Source organism: Colius striatus, chromosome 3, assembly GCF_028858725.1.
Source record: "Colius striatus isolate bColStr4 chromosome 3, bColStr4.1.hap1, whole genome shotgun sequence".
Taxonomy (NCBI): domain Eukaryota; kingdom Metazoa; phylum Chordata; class Aves; order Coliiformes; family Coliidae; genus Colius; species Colius striatus.
The window spans coordinates 51,551,710-51,571,338 of NC_084761.1; the positions used below are offsets into that span (position 1 = coordinate 51,551,710).

A 19,629-nucleotide genomic window follows, 5' to 3' on the forward strand; every position below is an offset into this window, starting at 1 on the left:
GGGTGGTGCTGAATGGTGGGAATTACCCCTTTTAAAGTTAATGAAATGGAAAATCCCCAATTCACCTCCAAGGCCTTGGGGGAGAGAGTCAGGGCCAGGTTGCATTGTTTTCCCCATCTCTCCAGCTCCTTCCCTTCACCTGGCAATTCACTTGTCCCTCATGTCTAGCATTTATTGGACCCCTTTATCAAGAGATGAGGTAGCGTATGAAAGGCCAGGGCCCCTGGCACGTGGTCTGTGAGGGTCTTATTGCTGCTGGTGTTTGAATTAGAAAAGTGTAAGGCTGGGTGCACTGCGAACATACTCCTACCACAGGTGCGATGCGAAGAACAGCACAATGGAAGAGGGAGAAGCTGGCCTGGCTCCCTTCAGCCTCTTCCGTCCATCCAGAGATACAGCAGCCACTCAGCTTGGTAAAAAGGCTGTGCTGCTGCTCAGAAAAAGAAATACGGTTCTCCAAAAAGGTTGTGGACTGCTTTTGTTGTTCCATCCCAACACAGGGCAGAGATGAGCTGCCCTGCGTCTGGCACCAGTTCTGCAGCCCTTGGAGAAGGGGTAGGTTTGGGACACGTGGAGACAGCACCTCACCAGCTCCCAGCTGAGACACCCCCTCCCAGCCCAAAATGGGGAGAAATTCTTAAGTGCTTTCCTCCAGCCTTGCTTCACCTCCAGATCCAGCCTGCTGTCTTAGGGAAGTCTCAGTTCCCCAGGTTTTTTGACACTTGATACGCTTTCTGTGAATCTTTTCCACCCGGATTTTTGTTTGGTTTTTTTTTCTTTCTAAATCCATTTGGCTATGGATACTGCTGATGGGAGGGGATGGTTCCTTGGCTGGGCACCCATTTGTGATGAATTTCCCCTGATCCCCTTAGGCAGGAGACCGTGCACGTCCCTGCCTGCTGAAAGAATGTGGGATGGCTCCAACTGCGGCCGTCGGGGGATTTTTTTTTTTATACACTGGCTTTCTCGTGTCTGACTCTTGGGTCCACTTCCCTCCAATACAGGTTGCAGGAGCCTTCTGGCTTTGGAACCACTGTCCCATGGACTGTTGTGGACCCATTGCCCTGGAAAGTCTGACCCTGGCTAGCTGCATGTAGTCTCACGTGGATGTGGCCTCGCATCACTCAGCAGAGTGATGAAACAGCTGGAAAACCTGCCTGAAGGAGCTCAGCATGTTTTTCAGAGATAAGATGAACAGATGACTCAGTTTATCTAAGCATAGGTATAGGGAATAAGTTGGAGGCAGCTTTGCAGCACAGCGCTGAAGGAGACAAGAGTCTGGCCGCGATAAATCCAAGCTGTACTGGCAACAGGGAGATTATAGGTGGGGCAAATGGCTTGCAAGGCTTCCTTGGGGTACACAGAGGGACTCGGGAAGTAGCCAAACATCCACCCAACCCAAATAAAACAAAGTTTGATCCCTTTTGCATGCAGAGTTTCAGTTTAGTGACAAATGCTGATACAGGTATTGGCACAGGGTTTGCACAGCATGGGATATTAACCTGATCAAAATGCTTTTTCTTGAGTCTGGGCATTTGAGACTGGTTCTGGTATCCTGCCGCAGCATGCCCAGCAGCCCAGAGGCCAACAATAGTCTTGTAGTATTTTCAGCTATATTCTTTTGAGATGTGGTGGGTGGCTGCTTGCTCTCATACAGACAGAAACTTTTAGCTCCATGCTTTCCCGATACCTTCCCCTATGGTATCTTGTGCTGCTTTTTCAGCCCAAACAGTCCTAGCCTTTTGGGTCCTAGGCCAATGTGTGAACTGGAGAAGCGCATTAGGGTTTCTGCTGTGTGTCTTAGTGAGGAAAGCAACACCTAAGCCTCAGTTGAAAGCCACAGCCGAGTTCAAGGACTTTGCTGGCTTACTCCCCCTTATCTATGCTGTCCTCAGCACACCATAGCCCCCCTTTTCCTAGCAGGCATTCTTGCCTCCATGCCCAGGAACCTCTGCTAAGAATGGTGGAGGGATGGGTCACCTCTCTTCCCCATGTGGCAGGAGACACAGCTGACCCTACACTCTGGGGACCATGCATAGGAGCAGGTCTTGCAGGAGACGTCTAGTCAGGACCACAGTTTGAGCTTCAGTGCTGAGGAGCAACTGCTGGAGGAACACTGCAGACCTATTCACCTTGGCAGTACTGCTGGGTGGGTAAACAGGTGTTTCTTGTCTTGTGCTGCCTCCAGACAAACTGCCAGCCCCTTTCCCTGTGCCCAGGCTCCCAGTGGTCCATGCTCACAAGAAAAGTGGCAAGGTAGCACTCTGCCAGTGCCTGCTATCACCACGGAGGACAGATTCTCAGGAGCTGGACAAAGTTGCCAACTGGTGCATCTGTAGCACAGATGAGTTTGGTGGGGAAGTCATGCGGCTCCTCTGTAAGATGAGGCCGAAACCCAAAGTCCCAAGACAAAGGGCAGACGGTGCTGTTAGAAGCCCTCTTGCCCACTGGTGGGATGACTTCTCCCTGTTTCAGAGCATCCCTCAAAGCTCGGAGATATCCCAGGAGTAGAAGCCAACCTACTTCTCTGGAGATGCTGTTACATGAACTTGCTGGCCAATAGCACTTCTCACCCTGAGTGCTCACGTGTGCAGGGATGTGCCTCACCAGCTGCACAAGCTAGCCCAGGACAAGGCTCAGTTCTGCTTTGGCTTCTTGGCAAGCAGCAGAAGCAGCAGCATGAGGCCATAAAAGACGGGAAGGATGCTGTTGCAGGAAGCCCAGAGCAGGCAGAGCTTGGAGAAGCTTTCAGTCTCTACAGCCACCAGGATGTAGGTGACGAGGAGCTGCGTGAAGACCCAAGTTGTGCCACGGTAGAGGAGCTTCCTGCTCTGGGAAGTGGCCTGGGCACTGAGGAAGGGATGGATGCGGTAGTCAGCCTCCACCATGACTGCCCAGCAAAGGAAACCAAAGATGTGACCAGGCCGGAGCCCATGCCACCAGGCAGAGAAGGCAAAGGTGGCTAAGAGTGGCTGGGTGGGGCAGCGCTGGAAGACAAGTCTCCTCAGCCAGCGGGACGTGCTCTTGTTCCAGGTCCGGGTGAAGACGGCCAGGCGGTGCGTTGTCTCCAGCGTCCACAGGTCGTGGATGGAAAGGTCTCCCTGGCCTGCCTCTGGCCCCAAGCCTGACACCTCGAGGAGGGCCTCATCCAGCACCCAGTGCAAATAGTAGGCCAGCCTGAGGAGCAGCGCCCATGCCCAGATGTGGGGCAGGCAGCCCAGGCTGGTACAGCCCAGCCCCGCTGCCAGCCCCACGCGCAGCCCCTGCAGGGCCAGCACACAGAGGCACCGCCAGCCCACGGCCCTCAGTGGGTAAGGGGCAGCCCCGCAAGACTCAGCCTGGGCCTGAAACCTGCTGAAGGAGCACAAGGGACCTCCGAGGAGGGCTGGGAAAGAGAGCAGGTAGCTGCAGAGGGGGAGAGCGCGCTGCAAAATCCCCTGGTCTGGCTGGAGGGGCACGAGCCCTTCGTAGATGTCCAGGGACAGAGACGTCGCCTTCTGAGTGAGCAGCATGATGGCAGAGAGGGCAACGGCTGGCCTGGAAGGAGAAGGCACCTGAAAACTGCTGGGAGTCCCTCCAAGGGAGCATTAGAGACACAGGCACAAGGCTGTCCCACGTGCCCCAAGCACTGCAGAGTCACCCACACATACCCCAGGATGCAGCCGGAGCCCTAGGGGAGACTGATGGCTTTGGAACAGTGAGCCACTGTGGCCCTGGAGGCCTTCCATGCCTACAGACAGGGAGGGCCCTCAGCTCACTGAGGGGAGGAGCAGGAAGAAGCCAGGGCTGGGATGTTACCTGGTGTCCTCTGGGCCCAGCTCCCGGCTGCAGAGACACAGGTGGCAGAATGTCTGCCAGGACATCTGTAGGGCGAAGACCCAGGTGTGGGCACGGGCTGGGCTGACGGAGAGGAGGATGAGCACGCAGCCAGCAGCAGGGATAAGGAGCAACACAGTGTAGCTGCCCATGGCTGTGCCAGCAAGGAGACATCCTCCAGCGAGGAGAAATATGTACCTAGAAGAGAGCAGATGCCCTTTGACTGCCTTTTTGCAAAAATGGGGCTTGAAACTTCTGCCAGGGTGTTAAGTGGGGCTTCATCTGGATCCTGTGACTTCCACAGCCCCCCTGTAATTTGCCTCTTGGCCTGCCATGGGGCTGATGGATCCCCAGGGCCACCATGGCTGCAAGCAAGAATGGGAGACAGGGCTGGGACAGATATTGCTGATCCTGCCCAGCCCCCATCCTGTCACACCAGAGACAGTCCCCACTACCTGCCCAGCCCCCTTGCCAATGTGCTCATCCTAGTACACCCCTAAACCCATTTCTCACGACACCAGAGTGCCTTGTCTGGCTGTTTCATCCTTAACGACCTTGAGCTGTCCCCACTGCAGAAAGCAAGGACTGGAGACAGCTCACGTCCAAGCTATACAAATGTCCCTACCTGAGTCAGCAGCAACTTTCTACCACACATCCCACTGCACCTCTGGCCAGGAGAGCCCCCAGAAGGCATCCCCAGGCATGACTTGCCCTCAGCTTGGCAGCAGGGGTGATGACCACCTACCGGGCAGTCAGAGAGAGGCGCCCTGAAGCACAGAGGTGGTGGAAGAGAGCAGCGAAGGGGAAAGCCGCCAGTTGGTATGGGGCTGCAGGGAGAAGGGCAAGCAGGTCTGCCCAGAACATCGAGCACCTTGCTGCTTCAACTGCCTCCGATGCCTGGAGAAAGGACTGAGACAAAGGCTGCTCTGTCTTCTCTTTATATGTAGCAGGACTTCACAAAACCAGACCAGAGCCAGGGAAACAGAGGTATCTGCAGGAAGAGGAGGATGTTTTCTGCATTTGTCAGTGCTGACTCCTTCAAGCACCTCTGTCCCAAGGTTTGTGTGTAGGTGGAAAAAGTTGGGCTTGGTTATTTGCTCTGTGAGCCGCCTGGGCCATTACCACATACTTAGAAGACAGGGAGAGTGAGCTGCCGAGATAACAGCCTCTTTGAGCTGCCACAGGTGCTGTGCTGGGATAGACCTCAGAGTAAAATCCCCGGGTACTCCCAAGGGCTTGATCCTTCCTTTTTTACTTCCTCTCAGTTCAGCCCTTCACCAAAAGCTGTGGCCTGGCCTTTTCTTAGATCACTTGTTATGGGGTAGTGGTGGGACTTTCCCAGTATTCAAACCCCTGGTCACAGAAAGGAGAGGATGGGTTCTTCCACTTCTCAATGATGAGGAAGGGTAACCCCCTCAGCTGCACCTCTCTCGGATCAAGCTATAGGGCCTTTTCATTTACCAGAGTTAAAAGGATAGCTCTATTCTTTGCAATCATTTTATTTCTTCAATTAAATAAAGAAATTTGAAAAGTGTTAGACTCAGAGGTACTTGCGATGGTAGAAATTACTCATTGCATTTAAACTGTTAAAACTGCACATTCATTTGAAAATGTGCTATATGAGAAAGCAAAAGGTCCCCTTCAGGGACAGACTTGAAAGGTGAGTTGAAGAGTCATCTCTAGGGTGATGTGAAGCCAGTTGCCATCGCTCTCACAATGTCACCAGCAGTTATTTCATGTTAAATATATTTTGAAAACCCAAGAAAATGAGTACACAGGACTTGGCTCTTCTTTGTGAGATACAGCTAAGAAAAAAACAGACAATTTGAAATGGAAAGCTCATGGATTTTTTTTTTAACTCAAATGATATCTGCATTATTTTAGACATGTGAACACACACAGGAATACCCTGGAATTTCCTTCTGGAAGAAAAAAATAACATATTGGAAGGACAGAATATGTAAGGTTCTCCCCTTTCTATGATGAGTGCTTCAAAATATTAATATTCATCTGTTCTTCAATAAAAAGAGCAAAATTGGTGCATAAATTTGCAGAAAGAACTGTGCTCAACTAAAAAAAGTGATTTTATTTTAAAAAATTTATCAGGTCTGACTTTTATAAATGCATCTACTCTTCACCGAGCTTTTCACAAGCTATTGTGATGTTGGAAAGCTTGCCACGTTGTTTGGATGAGTTACTTGGTTCTAGGAAGGCAGGAGACCAAAACCCCATAGAAAAAAAAATATAGCAAATGCTGCAGAGAAACCAGCTGTATTTTGCTGTATTTGTGCAGGGTATATTTTAAAGAGCAAGCGATAGCATTGGAGAGAAGCTTTTTCCATGTCACTTTTGGCATGCATGGCATGCAGCAACAGCCTGGTTTCACGGGACTCATTCTGCCAAATCCATGGAGCCCAGTATTGACTTTACAGAGTAAATGTTTTTGAAGGCTTTTGCAGTGCCTGCTTAAGCAATTCCTTGCTATGGTTCTGCGAAAATGCCAGTCCTTTTCAAGAAGCAGAAATGAATTTCCACGGTAGCACTGGAAACGTTAACACTCTGCTCATGCCTCTCATTTTACACCATCAGATGCTGGGTGGTAGAAGTGTCATCTTCGAGCAAGCCTGTGAGCCATGGTGAAGCCTGTGAGCGAGCATTATTTGCTTCCTGGGCACATACTACACAAGCAACAGCCCAGTTCCTGGCTGAGGAATTAATACAGCAGGTGAGAGGAACAGCCTGACCGCTGCCAGAGCAAACTCCAGGCACGACATATGAGCAGGTATGACTCGGACACTGGCTTTGGGCCAGTATCCAGAACACTCATTGTTGCTCTGTTGGTGGAATATAGTGCTGACTGGGGAATGGTTTGGTTGCCTATTGTAATGCAGCCTATGCTGAGCTGCACACACTGTGCAGGACACACTGCAATGTGAAAGACGTACAGCTGAAAGCAAAGAATAAGGTGATTATAAAGAAAAGGCCAGACTGACAGGGTTTCTTTCTCCGGAGAAAAGCACCCAAATGGGAAGGGAGGCCATTAAATAGGGTGTGAGAGGCCTGAACTCAGACTTTCTCTGTGACCTCAGGAAAGCCACTGAACTTCCACCCACAAAACAGAGGTGGCAGTTGCTGTCTCTCTGTGCTGTTAGAAGGCAGAAGCAACCACAGAACTTGGGGCTTTACTTTTGGCTGTGACAGGCCAGACATGAAGGTACCTAAATGAGAAAGGAATTAAGAAATTAGTGCAATGGATCATTAAAATGCAAAAATGCAAAAATCCTTCCTTCATTTCCAGGCACCAGCCCCATGGCTTTTCCTACTTGTTGCTATTACAGATTTGCTGACTGCTGCCTGGAAATGGCCCACTGCTGCTCATGGCAAAAGCCTTTTTGTCTCCCTGATAAAGGGCCACATCCCAGGAGATTAAGGGTAGTGCAGAAGTCTCCGTAACAGCCATGATCCCACTCACAGAGGTGTCAAGTGATGCCTGGACAAGGAGGAGGAAGCACATTTCCATAAGTTCTCCTGTATTTTTTTGTATCTTCTGTGCTTCTCAATACCCAGATTGGTAACTAAAAGTGTCTCTTAATTGGCAATTAATTCAATTAAGTGAAATTTCTGCAAGTGATGTTTTTGTCTGCACTATGGCCTTGCAATTCCTGAGCTCAGACACATCAGCTGAACTTTAGTGAGGAGCCAACCGTGTGCCCTTTTTGGTGCCAGCGGCGGCAAAAGAGGTGATTTCTTTTTAGGGCAGAAGCCTGTGAGGAACTCCTTTTTTCTCTTCTGATGTTGAAAGCAAGGTTAGATGGAGATGGATCTTCCTGAAGTTTTGGGACACTTAGAAAAGGGACTGATGTCACTGCAGACCATCCCCTGTGCTGGTTCCCCTCAACCTCACCACAGAGCTCCTGGGATAAGAGGTATGCAGCTCCAAGGACCATGCACAGTACCAGGGTCCAGGGCTGTATGCTGTTCCACTTGCACCCCATGTCACATGATATGCAAGCTGGCAGAGAACTAGTTGTTGTCCTGGCACCCCCTTTTGGAGATGGCAGAAACAGCTGCAGTTTTTCAGATCCTCCTTATGAAGCCAACTGATCAACTGGTGCTTTGCCTCAGAGGTAAAGTACCTGAGTATGATCCCTATTGCCACTGGCTGCCAGAAAGAGTTGAAGTTCTAACACTGTCAGGATGATCCTGATTCCCTTGTGACTGAGTGTTTTCACCTTTTACCTTCACAGAGAACAGACACTTATGACTCCTGAAGAAGCGGAGTTGTTTCCTGGGGGAAAACACAACAGAGAGGTGAACCAGTGGTACAATAATGGGATGGGATGTGCCCTGCAGGCAATGGGAGATGCCAGGAACAACACAGATTTTCCAGCACACTCAGGCAGTCTCAGTGTGCAGGGCATCCCACAAGTGGCATTACTGCTCTGGGACTGCTGCTCAGAATTATCTCCCCAGGATGGGTGCCACCTCTCTCATGCTCTTCAGAGCCTGTAGTGCAAGGCTCGTAGGGTAAATCACACTGGTGATATATTTCTCTCTCAGGATCATCTGAGCTGCCAGAGAACAGAGAGGCTGGAGTCCTCCTCCAAGGCTTCAAGAATCAAAGTAGAAAGAAACAGAGCAGGGATCAAATCCCTATACTTAGAGAAGGTCATACCACCTAGCTCCTCCCATAGCCAAGGATGGATCAGGGTGGAGAAGTGAACCTGCTGGAAGTTGTCAGGCCAGGAATGCCCCAAATGCCCTTGAAAGACCCCAGTTCCTCTCCAGTGTACAGGGAGAAGAGCTCTCTTCACAGGGGCAAGGCTGAGAGCTGGAGCTCACCAGCCAGGGTGGGCCCTCCAAGTGCCTTTCTGCTGAATTCCAGAAAAGCAGCACCTTTTCACCCATGGCACATAAGGATGAGACATCTTGGGCAGAGAACAACTGAAAAGGATCAGGAAGACCATTTGCTGTGCTTCTTTTTTTTCCCTCTGCTAGAATTTCTGAGGGCATCCGGGCTGCCTTTCTGTAGCAGTGCAGCACCTGGATGTCAGCACTGGTACCGGAGTCCTCAGGGACCAGGGCAAAGAGGACCCCCAGCCTACTGGGCTGTGTTAGGCAGGTGGTGTTGCCAGCAGGCATAGGGAGGCGATCTTCCTCCTCTGTTCAGCACTACTGAGGCACACCTGGAATGCTGGATCCAGGGATGGACTCCCCAGTACAAGAGAGATGGGAACAGAGTCCAGCAAACGGTTGATGATAATGATAATGATGAAAGGACTGGAGCACCTCTGATGAGAGTAAAGGCTGAGAGAGTTGGGATCATTCAGCCTGGAGAAGACTCGGCAGGGGAAGCTTATCAGTGTGCTGAGAACTGGTGGGGAGGAATGAAGACAAGGCAGCCACACTCCTCTCAGTGGTGCCCAGAGACAGGGCAAGAGGTGACAACCACAAGCTGAGACACATGAAATCCCATCCATACTCAAGAAAAGACTTGTTTCTGTAGGTGTGTGCATGCAGTGTGTGTGTGTGCGCTTGTGTGTGTCGTGTGTGCTTGTGCTGTGCGGGTATGTTGTGTGTAGGAGTGGGTGTGTGCGCAGTGTGCATGTGTTGTGCTGTGAGTGGTATGTGTGTGTGCACACAGGGCATGGTCTGTGTGAGTTGTGGGTTTGTGTGTGTTCAGTGTGCATGGGGTGGTGGTTCAGGGTTGCATGTGGCCACAGCCACTGCTCAGTTCCATGGGGGTGTCAAGAGGAGCCTCAGCCCCAGAAAGGTCCCAGATGGTGTCCTAGTGAAATCCACAGGTCCCAGAGGCAGTGAGAGAGGGGACTGTGGGGCACATGAGGGTTTGAGGCAGGCATGGGGGAAGCTGTGGGTACTCAGGGGGTTATGAGGCACATGGGCAGTTGGAGACCCTGTGGGAAAGCTGTGAGGGAGCCCAGGACAGTAACGTGACACCCACAGGGTCGGGAATCTGGGGGAGAGAGTTGGGTGCTCATCAAGGGGACCCTGAGGGGCACCCAGGGGAGGGAGTTGTGGAGTACCCAGGAAAGGGGAAGTCTCTGGGGCACAGGAGGGGTCGGAGGCGCCCTGGGGGCTATGGGACATCCAGGAGGCTGGCAAATCCCAGGGGTTTGTGAGGCACAGTTCCACCTCGGCTGGGGTTGGGGGCACCCAGAGAGGGGCGCGGGCTGGCAGGGTGTCCCCAGAAGCCGATGCAGAAGCCCAGGCCTGTGGCACCTCCTTTATTGGCGGCGCGGCGGCGCGTCAGGGCGCGGGCGGGCGCGTGCCCGCGAGGTGCACGGGCAGCCCGTCGCGGCAGGCCACGCGCACGTGGTGCTGCAGCTGGCGCGCGCGGTAGGCGCAGGGCTGGCGCGTGTCGCCGCCGCGCAGGCGGCAGGCCGTGAGCGGCAGCGCCGCCGCCGTGCTGTGCAGCCCCGCCGCGTCCGCCGCCGCCGAGCACGCCCCCGACAGCTCCTCCGGCGACGCGTGCACGAACGTGTTGGAGGGCTTGCAGGGCCGCCCCGGCGCCGTCACCCCGCGCCGCGCCAGCATGTTCTCGCAGTAGCGGTGCGCGGCGAGCACCGGCGTCCGCGGGTAGTCCACGTGCTGCCGCAGGAACTTCTCGTAGCGGCTCTCGCCCAGCGCCCCCGACAGAGCTGCCAGCACCAGCGCCGCGTACAGGGCCCAGCCCGCCATGGCCACCTGCGGAAAGCGGCGTCAGGGCCGTCCGGACTTGTGGGAGCCCAGGTGTAAACCCCACCCCGAACACTCCATTCGTCTACAAATTCCGCTTCCCAGACACCCGGGTTCCTTACAAATCCCTTCCAAATGGATGGGCGTGTCCCCCAACCCCTCTCAGATGCCTGTGGATCCCCCTACACAACACCCCACAGTCACCTGGGGCCTTTGCAGTTCTGCATTCCCCAGAAGCCTGGATCCCCTATGGAACAGTCCCTGGACCCCTGGGTCCCCTATAGACCTCCCCCCTACTCAGCCACCTGGGTCCCCTACATATACTCCTTTCCCCTCTGGATGCCCCAGTTCCTCACAGTCCCCTCCCGCAGATGCTCTGGTCCCTCACGCGTCCCTCACCTGCACCTGTGTGTATGCCTCAGTTTCTCTTCTGGTCTCGGGGATCTCCGGGATCCCTCCCACTCCTCTGTGCCTCTTTTATACTGGCCCCAGGTGAGCCCAATGGGCAAGGATCCAGGAGGAGGGGCAGGACAAAGAGCAAAGTCCAGCAGATGTGTTGGGAGAGCCAGACATCCAGGAGGCCCCATTCTCCCTCATGCTCCCCCCCGCCCCTTCCCTGCCAAGGTCATTAGGTAGTCATTAACGAACGACATGACTGGCTGCCCACATCTCCTCGGGTGCCCCCTGCCCATGTTTCCTTGGGCCATGCATTCTGGCCTGGGCCATGTGTGCCATGGCGGGCAGGACATCTGGGTCCCCTCTGGTAGCATGGCAGGATAGTAGCTACCTCTGGGGCAGCTGACAAATGCTCCTGCACCTCTTGGACAATGTGGGATGTCCACAGCTTCCCTGCACTGCTCCAGTAGCTGTTTGTCCCTTCTCCCCATGCCCTCTTGCAGGCAAGCCCGAGGAGTGCCAGGATGCATTGTGCCTCACTTCTTCTGCAGTAGCAACCAAGTTTGACCTTGAGTTTGTCAGGGAAGACAATGACACTGGATGCTGATGCTCCATGAGTGGGCCTCAGTGCTAGGGTAGTGGGCTGATGAGACACTGTGTGTCACCTTCAGACCTGACCTACTTGTCCCCAGGTACAGCATAGCACTTCCCCTTGTCTATCACAGGCTCATCATGTCCTTCAGCTGGGGCAAGCTCAGTCCTGGGTACCACCTTCCCCAAAAGGTCTGGAAAAGCGTGGCCACGACAAAAGTGGACAGCGCTCTGCCCTGGGCTGTGGTCGCATCTCTATGGCTCTGTTGGCCTCTCAAGAAATCCTCCTCAGTGATACCCTTCCTTGCAGTGGGAACAGCTCAGGCACCTGGCCAAACCTTGCAGACATGGAAAATCAGTGCAGGCCCCTTGCTGAGTCCCTGAGAATCCTCTGCTCCTGCTGGGCGGGTAAGCAGGATGGGGGCTCTCATCACTATCTCATGCATGAAGTGTAAGACTCAGACTCACTGAAAGCAGTTTCACAAAGTCAAGGGTTGGAATTTAGTTTATGAGCAACCGTCCCTGAAGGTGTTTAAGAGACGGGTGAATGTTGCACTTAGGGAAATGGTCTAGTGGTTGATAGGGCTGGGATAAAGGCTGGACTTGATGATCTTAAAGGTCTCTTCCAGATGAGACGATTGTATGATTCTATTACAGCAACAGATATAACAGATTTAAGACTGCCACTGGTAAATACACTTACTGCAGTAGCACTCATATTTGATGACACTGCCAGCAGTACTTATCCCAGAGAATTCCTCATCACAGAGTGAAAACGCACAATTCTTACCAAGCAGATGTCCCTGTCTTGGTGCAGGAACAGGAGTATGGCTGTCTTGTCTGGGTCTTCAATCTCTCTCTCCCTGCTGCGTCTAAGTCAACTTGAGAAGAAGCAGAACAAAAGTACTCAAAAGGTTAAAAATCTAAAAAAAAAAAAAAAACCCAAACCCAAAACCCCTCTATCTCCCTCTCCCTGGGGACTTTCATACCCCGAACTCTCTGCCCCCTCCCTGTGGTGACACTTAGCATGATTTGGGTGGGGAGCTGAAGAACATAGTCATCTATGTTCAGCATCGACCTCTTTCTTTTCATTATTATATCTAGGGGTATTAAAAGGGTGTTAACTTTAATACCAATTTCATGGTTGATGAAGCAATTCTCTCACTCTGGGCACTGTGGCACTGCTGAGGCTGTTTTGAAGCTGTTTTTCTGCTTGATCCCATGATTTCAGGACCACCTTGCCTCCACAAGGCTTCCTCCCAGGGCTGCTCCTCATGCTGATCTCTCAGGCTTCCACTTCCCAAGCCTGCACAATGGTACTTTTAACCCTTTGTGTGCAATTTCCATCCCTGGACACACCTTGCCTTCCACTGAGCCCGTGTGGATGGGAAGATGGTGCCCACCTCCACCAAGCCTGGACACCTGGCAAGTGTCCACATCAACCTGTGTCCCAGCACTGTCTCTAGCTGGCATGAAGCAGGTACATGTGCTAAAGCCTGCCCTACCTGGGGGACCCTCAGGCATCCTTGCCAGAGGTTGCTGTAAGGTTTGTTGGTGAGCTGCAACCTGTGATCCCTTCTTAAGGTCTCAGGGGAGCTCCAACTGCCCGGCACTGGCCCAGGCACAGCATCTCTGTCTCGCACCCCTGCCTACACGGGTCAGCCCTACCCAGAGGGAGGAGGCAGGAGGAGGGTCGGGCTGCCGCGACCTGCTGGGGCTGTGTTGCTGGGGAGCGCGGTGGGGACGTATCGCGTGAGGGCTGCGCCTGCCCAGGCGAGCGCACACGACAGGCGACGCGTCGGAGCGACAGGCTGAGGGCTGCGTGTGCGGCTCGGGGAGGACAGCGTGGCCGAAGGCGGGCTCCGCACCCCGCTGCAGAGGGGAGCGGAGCAATAGGCCCCAGCCCCTGGGGCTGCCCGAGCGGCAGCTCCCCGTCGTTCCCCACCTTCCCCGCGGTGTGGGCCGGCGCTGTCCAGAAGGGCTGCCCGCGCCTCTGCGGGCTCAGGGGCTCCCGTTCTTCCTCAAGCCCTTGAGCCCTTGGAGAGCGACCACCGTCCCTCGGGCTCTGCCCTGGCAACGCAGCCCGTCCTCGGCCTGAGGCACGCCCCGCAGGAAAAGCCCCCGTCCGGCGAAAACCCGCGCGCCGCGGGCACCTGTCTGCACGGCAGGGCCAGGGCAGCCACCTGCTCCGCAGCGTGCCGTGCCCGCCGTGCCCGCCGCCCCCACCGCCGCACAGCGCCGCCGGCCGGCGCCAGCCCCGCTCCCGCACCTCCGCTGTGCGGCGCCGCGCGTGTCCCGCTCGGGGCCGCAGGGCGGCGCGTGCGGCCGCGGGGCGCGCGGCGCAGGGCCCCCGAAAGGCGCTCTGAGGGCCGCGGGCGGCTGCTGGCGCGCTCGGGGACGCTCGGACGCGGGACGCCGCCCCTTCTTCCCGCAGCGGCGGGAGGACACCCTGCTGTCGCGAGAGTGCGGCCGCCGCCCGCAGGTCTCGCGCGAGCCCCACTCTCGTATAATCTCGCGTGAGCGGCGCTTTCCGGCCTTTTCGTCGGCGGGGCGGGACCATGGCGGTCGGCAAGAACAAGCGCCTCACCAAGGGCGGCAAGAAAGGCGCCAAGAAGAAAGTGTAAGGGCGACTGAGAGAGGGGGAGACGGGGCTGCGGGGCGCCGGGCGGGGCGCGGCGGCCGCAGGATGGCGTTGATGTGGGGCGGATGGTGCCGACAGCGGCCGAGCGGCGGGCCGCTGCTGTCATGGCGGCATCCGGGCGCGGGGCGAGCTGCGTGGCGGCGAGGTGGGGGCAGAGAGGCCGGGACGGGAGGCAGCGGAGGCTCTCGAGGCGCTGGGTGGATTCTTTGTCGTCTTAATCTCATCGTGTTTCAGCAGTTGGTTTCCATTTTTCTGACGTAAGTTGAAATGGGTGCTACCCCATAGGAGGGGGTAGTGCTGCCTGTGTTAACACGCTTACCAGCCTGTTTGCCTTGAACACGATGATCGCGTTAAGTGATGATCCGTTTCGCAGAGCAAAAGAGGAGGAGGACCTGCCTTCAGCCTGCTTTAATATGAGGAAAAATCGCTGAAACGTCTTTTCTGTTTTATTTAAATTAAGGGTTGACCCTTTCTCCAAAAAGGACTGGTACGATGTCAAGGCACCAGCAATGTTTAATATCCGAAACATCGGGAAAACACTTGTCACCAGGACTCAAGGAACTAGTGAGTACTGGGGGATTGTGTGGTAGAGGGAGGTGTAGTTGTTCTGTCTGCTGGCTCCAAATGAGACTTGTTTGAAGAACTACCGACAAGTAGATTTTGCTCATAATGTTAATGTGCAAGTTTGGGGGTGGTTGTGTTGGGTTTTTTTTGTTAAGATAGGTGTCTCAAATTTATTTGCTTCATTTGAGTTGACAGCATTGCTTATCAAAGGGAGCTTAGTTGCAGGGATGTTACTAAGGGGTGGTCCTTGTTTCTGTAAGAGAGCCATATCATGGATATGCTATTGAAGAATGTACCTGGAGTTGCTAATGAGCCACTGTGGTGATGTGATGAGTTAAGAAGTTAAGAAGTCGCTCCGATGATGGCAGAGACATGGAGACAGTGTTACAAGAGATCTCTGTCATAATAGGATCATAAAATGAGATCATTGTGTTAGAATTCTGGGACTGACAGTTGAAGGTTGTAAGTAAAGAGACCTCTCTGTTGAGAGAGTTACTAACTTGATGGGAGCATGAGCACGTGTCTCGCTGAAAGGGAAGAAGTTTTGATGTCATGTGGCACACCTTAGGAAAAGAAGGCCAATGTTCAGAGTACAGGATGATCTGAGTACAGATAACAGTACTCTTGGAAGGGTACTGTGTAGAATGGCTACATAATTGAATTATGCTATTCTGCTTGCACTTAAATTTACAAAGGTGGTCCTTATCTTGAGCTGTATGTGTGTGAAACAAGTAAAATAAGGATCACTGTAAACCAGGTGTGATTCAGGCAGTGTTAGAATGTGTATTGTTAGAGGCAGAGCTGTGACATGACTACTTGGGTGGTTGTTGCAGTTTTTTGTCTGCTTGAGGCATTTTGTTTTCATTATTGTTCATGATTTCCAGACACTTTGTTGTAACCCTTTCCACTTCAAAGAAGGAATGCTGCTTTTCTACATGCTGGACTCTGTGGTACACTGCCATTTGTGTCCAGTGTCCAATACAATTATCTTAAAAAGTCCCACAAAGTGAACAAAACACAGGATTTGTTTCTATGAGTTGATTTAATCTTGTTCAAGAGAAGTATAAACTTCAGAGCTTTGAAGCTAGTGGTATGGGAGTCTAGAGTGGTAGGGGTTGGAAGGGACCTCTAGAGATTATACAGTCCAAAACCCCTTGCCAAAGCAGGTCCACCTCCATCAGGTGGCACAAGTCACCCACCGTTGGAAAAGATGGATTGCAGTTTGGTGTCTGATTTGAATAATGTTTTTCTAATGTTAGTGAAAGGTGTTTTAATTTGCTTTCTAAACCAGAAATTGCCTCTGACGGGCTGAAGGGCCGTGTGTTTGAGGTGAGCCTGGCTGATCTGCAGAACGATGAGGTTGCCTTCCGTAAATTTAAACTGGTAACCGAGGACGTTCAGGGCAAAAACTGTCTGACCAACTTCCACGGCATGGACCTCACCAGGGATAAAATGTGCTCCATGGTCAAAAAATGGCAGGTGCGTGAGGAGCGGGGCCGGCGTGGGTGGATGGGTGGCAGTGGCTGCAGGCACATGGGATGGCATCGGCAGCCGCTCTTGGGGGCGTGTGGCTTTGGGGAGCCTGTCCTCTGTGCTGATGGTGAAGGACTCTCTTTCAGACCATGATCGAAGCCCATGTGGATGTCAAAACAACGGATGGTTACCTGCTGCGCCTCTTCTGCGTGGGTTTCACCAAGAAGCGCAACAACCAGATCCGCAAGACCTCCTACGCCCAGCACCAGCAGGTCCGGCAGATTCGCAAGAAGATGATGGAAATCATGACCCGAGAGGTTCAAACCAATGACCTGAAAGAAGTTGTCAATAAGCTGTAAGCTCTCTGGGTTTCTCTTTTTCCCCTCCTCTGCAGTTTAAGTAGCTGTTTGTTGGTCAGTCATTACCGAGGACCTGAGGATGCTCGTGCTTCCTGTGCTGTTTGGCAGACTAGGCAGGCTGCCTCTCATGGTGAAAACCGTTGCTGTGGAATACTTCCTCTGCATTGTATTTGACTTCCATCAGGCTCTCCAGAGATTTTTGATTCCTGTTTCTCCAGACTAAAATTGTCATTCTGATCAGCTGGGGCTGTGAATGTTGTGGGAACTTCTAATAGAAGGAAGTTTTCCAAAGTGAGTGTCTGCTTCCAAAAGTTGGATCGCAGATGTGCTCTCAAAATGAGCATGCTTGCACCGTATCCCTTTTCACATTGCAAGGAAAACATCCTAGAAGCTAAAGATCAGGGAAATTGTCAGAGAGCAAAGGTAATGCTGATGATGCAACCTCCTGCCGAATATTATGTGTGCGTACGCATGTTACATGCATATGTATGCCTATAATACGAGCGTTCTTTGAAGGTTGCGTTGCTGACGAAGAAGCAGGGGCCATTTCTAATGTCGTCGTACTGATGTGCTCTCTGATTTCCCAGGATCCCAGACAGCATTGGCAAAGACATAGAGAAGGCGTGCCAGTCCATCTACCCGCTGCACGATGTCTACGTCCGCAAGGTGAAGATGCTGAAGAAGCCCAAGTTCGAACGTAAGTCAGTTACAGCAAAAGGACGTGGGATGCCCTTAGTTGAAAATGCATTTGTTTGTGGATAAAGGTGTTAAAGCAACATCCTAAGCTCCAGTAGCTGTCGTAAAAAGGCTTTTCTTTCTGGTCCCATGTTTGGCTTTCGGATTTGAGAGCCAAGCAGTGATTGCTCACTTCAGAGCCTTTTAGGACTCTTGCCCTTGGAACTGCTGCTGGATGTGTAAAGGCTTTGGCTTGGGAATGAATGATGACAAAATGTTTCGGTCCCAGATGACACAGAGTGATTCCACTTTTCCATTTTCTGACATTCCCATATAATGCAGTAGTAGGTGCTTGACTTTAAACTTTTTATTTTTTTAAAGAAGGTAATGTTTAGTTAGATTATGTAGCACTTCTTTTGCTGCTTGTTGTCGTGTGACTGTCAGTTGCTGCAGCAGCATCTCCTTGTGGGAGCTTTTCAAACTTGAGCTTGATCATACCTGCATCAGTTGTCGTTCACGTGGTTTAGCTGGTATACCATGAGTGATTCGGTAGCATAAAACTGTCCAAACAGGTGCATCTCTCATTCTTTGTGATACTTCTTGTTTCCAGTGGGCAAGCTGATGGAGCTGCATGGCGAAGGTGGTGGTGCTGGGAAGCCTTCTGGGGACGAGGCAGGCACGAAAGTAGAGCGAGCTGATGGATACGAGCCGCCCGTCCAAGAGTCTGTCTGAAACTAAAAATGCACGGAAAATAAAAGTTTTAATGTATGGAACTACTGTTTGGTGCCTGTGTTGCCGCTGGGCAGGGTTAGTACTGGGTATGAGGGTGGGCTTTTTTATAAGGCAAACATATTGCCTTGCTTTAAACAAAGAAAATACTTTCTTGGAGAGCTGTTTTTTCCCACTTGGCCATGTGGGACGAGTGGCAGCAGGAGGATTGTCCTTTCTGAACAGAGGGAAGTGTAACACCCAAAATTCTGTCTGTTGTCTCCCAGTAACACCCAGAATTCTGTAGAGCAGAGACACTGTAGGTGTGAGTGGTGGCTGTGCTAGTGACAGGCGCTGCAAGGAGCTGCAGCGTGTGGGAAATGGGTGCCACACAGGGAAGCTTCATGTACCACAGCCTTGTCTTATGGGAAAGTCTGGGATTTATCCAGGTGACTTCAGAATTACCATGTATGTCTGAGCTTCCTGGTGGCAGCTTGGTACGATTTCTTGTGGGATGGATTTGGTCTCTGATGGTCCCAAAGTGTTAAAGGGTCTTGGGTTCTGATTTTGCTGATAAAAGTGGTGGTAGTTCTGAGCAATGTAGAAATGCTGAGGAGCAGATTTATATGTAGTTTTTAAACCTCTCAGAACTGAGGGCTAACCAGGGGAAACACAGTGGTCTGTGTTCTGAAAAGAAAGGTACACTGAAGTCAGTTGCTGAGTAATTCAGGAGTGTCTTTTTGCTTGCTTGTTCAGCTTCTGCTGGCTTAAAAACTGGAGAGTGTGTTCTTCTGGCTAAAACAGGTGGGTATTTTGCACCATCAGCATTGTTCATTTTGGATTGGGCAAGAAACAACTTTGCAATGAAATTGGTGTTAAGTTTGTATAAAGTCTGAAAACAAAATGGAAGAGTGACAGATTTGGAGAGATCACGGAGGTGGTGGTGGCTCTTACAGTGAACTGTGAAAGAACTGGAGACAAGGAATGAATGTTTCAGTAGTGGAATGTTACTGTTGCAATAGAGATGGCGGGGGAGGGTGGTGGTTTCACCTTTTCCTAGCTGGTGATTCTGGTTTGAAGCAAGAAATATGCAAAATGAAAAGAATGTTTCCTAGTTTATTTAGAAGTCTGCAGGGGATGTGATTTCATGGTGTGATTCCAAGTGACTATTTCAATATGAGGGATTATGCTTCAAATGGCTTATGACTTCGACCTGCTGGAGAGCAGCTCTGCAGAGGGACCTGGGAGTTCTGGTGGGCAGCGAACTAACCATGAGCCAGCAATGTGCCCTTGTGGCCAAGAAGGCCAGTGGCATCCTGGGATGCATCAAGAGTGTGGCCAGCAGGTTGAGGGAGGTTCTGCTCCCCCTCTACTCTGCTCTGGTGAGGCCTCATCTGGAGTCCTGTGTCCAGTTCTGGGCTCCTCAGCTCAAGAGGGACAGGGAAGTGCTGGAGAGAGTCCAGCGCAGGGCCACCAAGATGATCAGGGGACTGGAGCATCTTTCATATGAGGAAAGGCTGTGGGAACTGGGGCTGTTTAGCCTGGAGAAAAAGAGACTGAAGGGGGATCTCATTAATACCTACACATTTTTAAAAGGTGTATATCAGGAGGACGGGGTGGCACTTTTTTCTGTAGTGTCCAGTGACAGGACTAGAGGTAATTGACATAATCTGGAACACAAAAAGTTCCACTTAAACATAAGGAGAAGCT

General features: G+C 52.2%; 3 protein-coding genes and 1 non-coding gene across 8 annotated transcripts; 2 read left to right on the forward strand and 2 right to left on the reverse strand.

The window, feature by feature from the left end:
- Window positions 1-2,636: 2,636 nt before the first annotated feature.
- On the reverse strand, window positions 2,637-4,680 carry MBOAT4 (membrane bound O-acyltransferase domain containing 4). Its single transcript, XM_010196280.2, has 3 exons — window positions 4,562-4,680; window positions 3,799-4,014; window positions 2,637-3,537 (listed from the first exon to the last, which is right to left on the reverse strand). The coding sequence occupies exons 1-3, from the start codon at window positions 4,678-4,680 to the stop codon at window positions 2,637-2,639; spliced, it is 1,236 nt and encodes a 411-aa protein (XP_010194582.2).
- Window positions 4,681-10,046: 5,366 nt separating this feature from the next.
- On the reverse strand, window positions 10,047-13,830 carry LOC133625189 (ribonuclease CL2-like). Of its 5 annotated transcripts, none has more exons than XM_061993598.1 (3): window positions 13,769-13,830; window positions 12,290-12,380; window positions 10,047-10,521 (listed from the first exon to the last, which is right to left on the reverse strand). In XM_061993598.1, exon 3 carries the CDS (start codon window positions 10,513-10,515, stop codon window positions 10,084-10,086), a length of 432 nt encoding a protein of 143 aa, XP_061849582.1. In that variant the 5' UTR covers window positions 10,516-10,521; window positions 12,290-12,380; window positions 13,769-13,830; the 3' UTR covers window positions 10,047-10,083. The 5 variants fall into 5 exon arrangements, with proteins under 5 accessions (XP_061849582.1, XP_061849583.1, XP_061849580.1 ...); XM_061993599.1 differs by lacking the exon at window positions 13,769-13,830 and adding an exon at window positions 13,653-13,719; XM_061993596.1 differs by lacking the exon at window positions 13,769-13,830 and adding an exon at window positions 13,445-13,717.
- Window positions 13,831-14,010: 180 nt separating this feature from the next.
- RPS3A (ribosomal protein S3A) lies at window positions 14,011-17,984 on the forward strand. Its single transcript, XM_061993594.1, has 6 exons — window positions 14,011-14,119; window positions 14,601-14,704; window positions 15,996-16,183; window positions 16,324-16,532; window positions 17,124-17,233; window positions 17,822-17,984. Exons 1-6 carry the CDS (start codon window positions 14,058-14,060, stop codon window positions 17,941-17,943), a joined length of 795 nt encoding a protein of 264 aa, XP_061849578.1. The 5' UTR covers window positions 14,011-14,057; the 3' UTR covers window positions 17,944-17,984.
- LOC133625256 (small nucleolar RNA SNORD73) lies at window positions 17,470-17,539 on the forward strand. Its single transcript, XR_009818570.1, has one exon. It is a non-coding gene; the product is annotated as a small nucleolar RNA SNORD73 (small nucleolar RNA).
- Window positions 17,985-19,629: the final 1,645 nt, after the last annotated feature.

Coding starts and splice junctions, on each gene's coding strand:
- MBOAT4 (XM_010196280.2), bottom strand. CDS start 4,680: ATGTTCTGGGCAGACCTGCTTGCCCTTCTCCCTGCAGCCCCATACCAA. Junction 4,015..4,561: donor CGCCTCTCTCTGACTGCCCG/GTAGGTGGTCAT, acceptor GCTCTCTTCTAG/GTACATATTTCTCCTCGCTG. Junction 3,538..3,798: donor CTGGGCCCAGAGGACACCAG/GTAACATCCCAG, acceptor TTCTCCTTCCAG/GCCAGCCGTTGCCCTCTCTG.
- LOC133625189 (XM_061993598.1), bottom strand. CDS start 10,515: ATGGCGGGCTGGGCCCTGTACGCGGCGCTGGTGCTGGCAGCTCTGTCG.
- RPS3A (XM_061993594.1), top strand. CDS start 14,058: ATGGCGGTCGGCAAGAACAAGCGCCTCACCAAGGGCGGCAAGAAAGGC. Junction 16,184..16,323: donor CCATGGTCAAAAAATGGCAG/GTGCGTGAGGAG, acceptor ACTCTCTTTCAG/ACCATGATCGAAGCCCATGT. Junction 17,234..17,821: donor GAAGAAGCCCAAGTTCGAAC/GTAAGTCAGTTA, acceptor TCTTGTTTCCAG/TGGGCAAGCTGATGGAGCTG.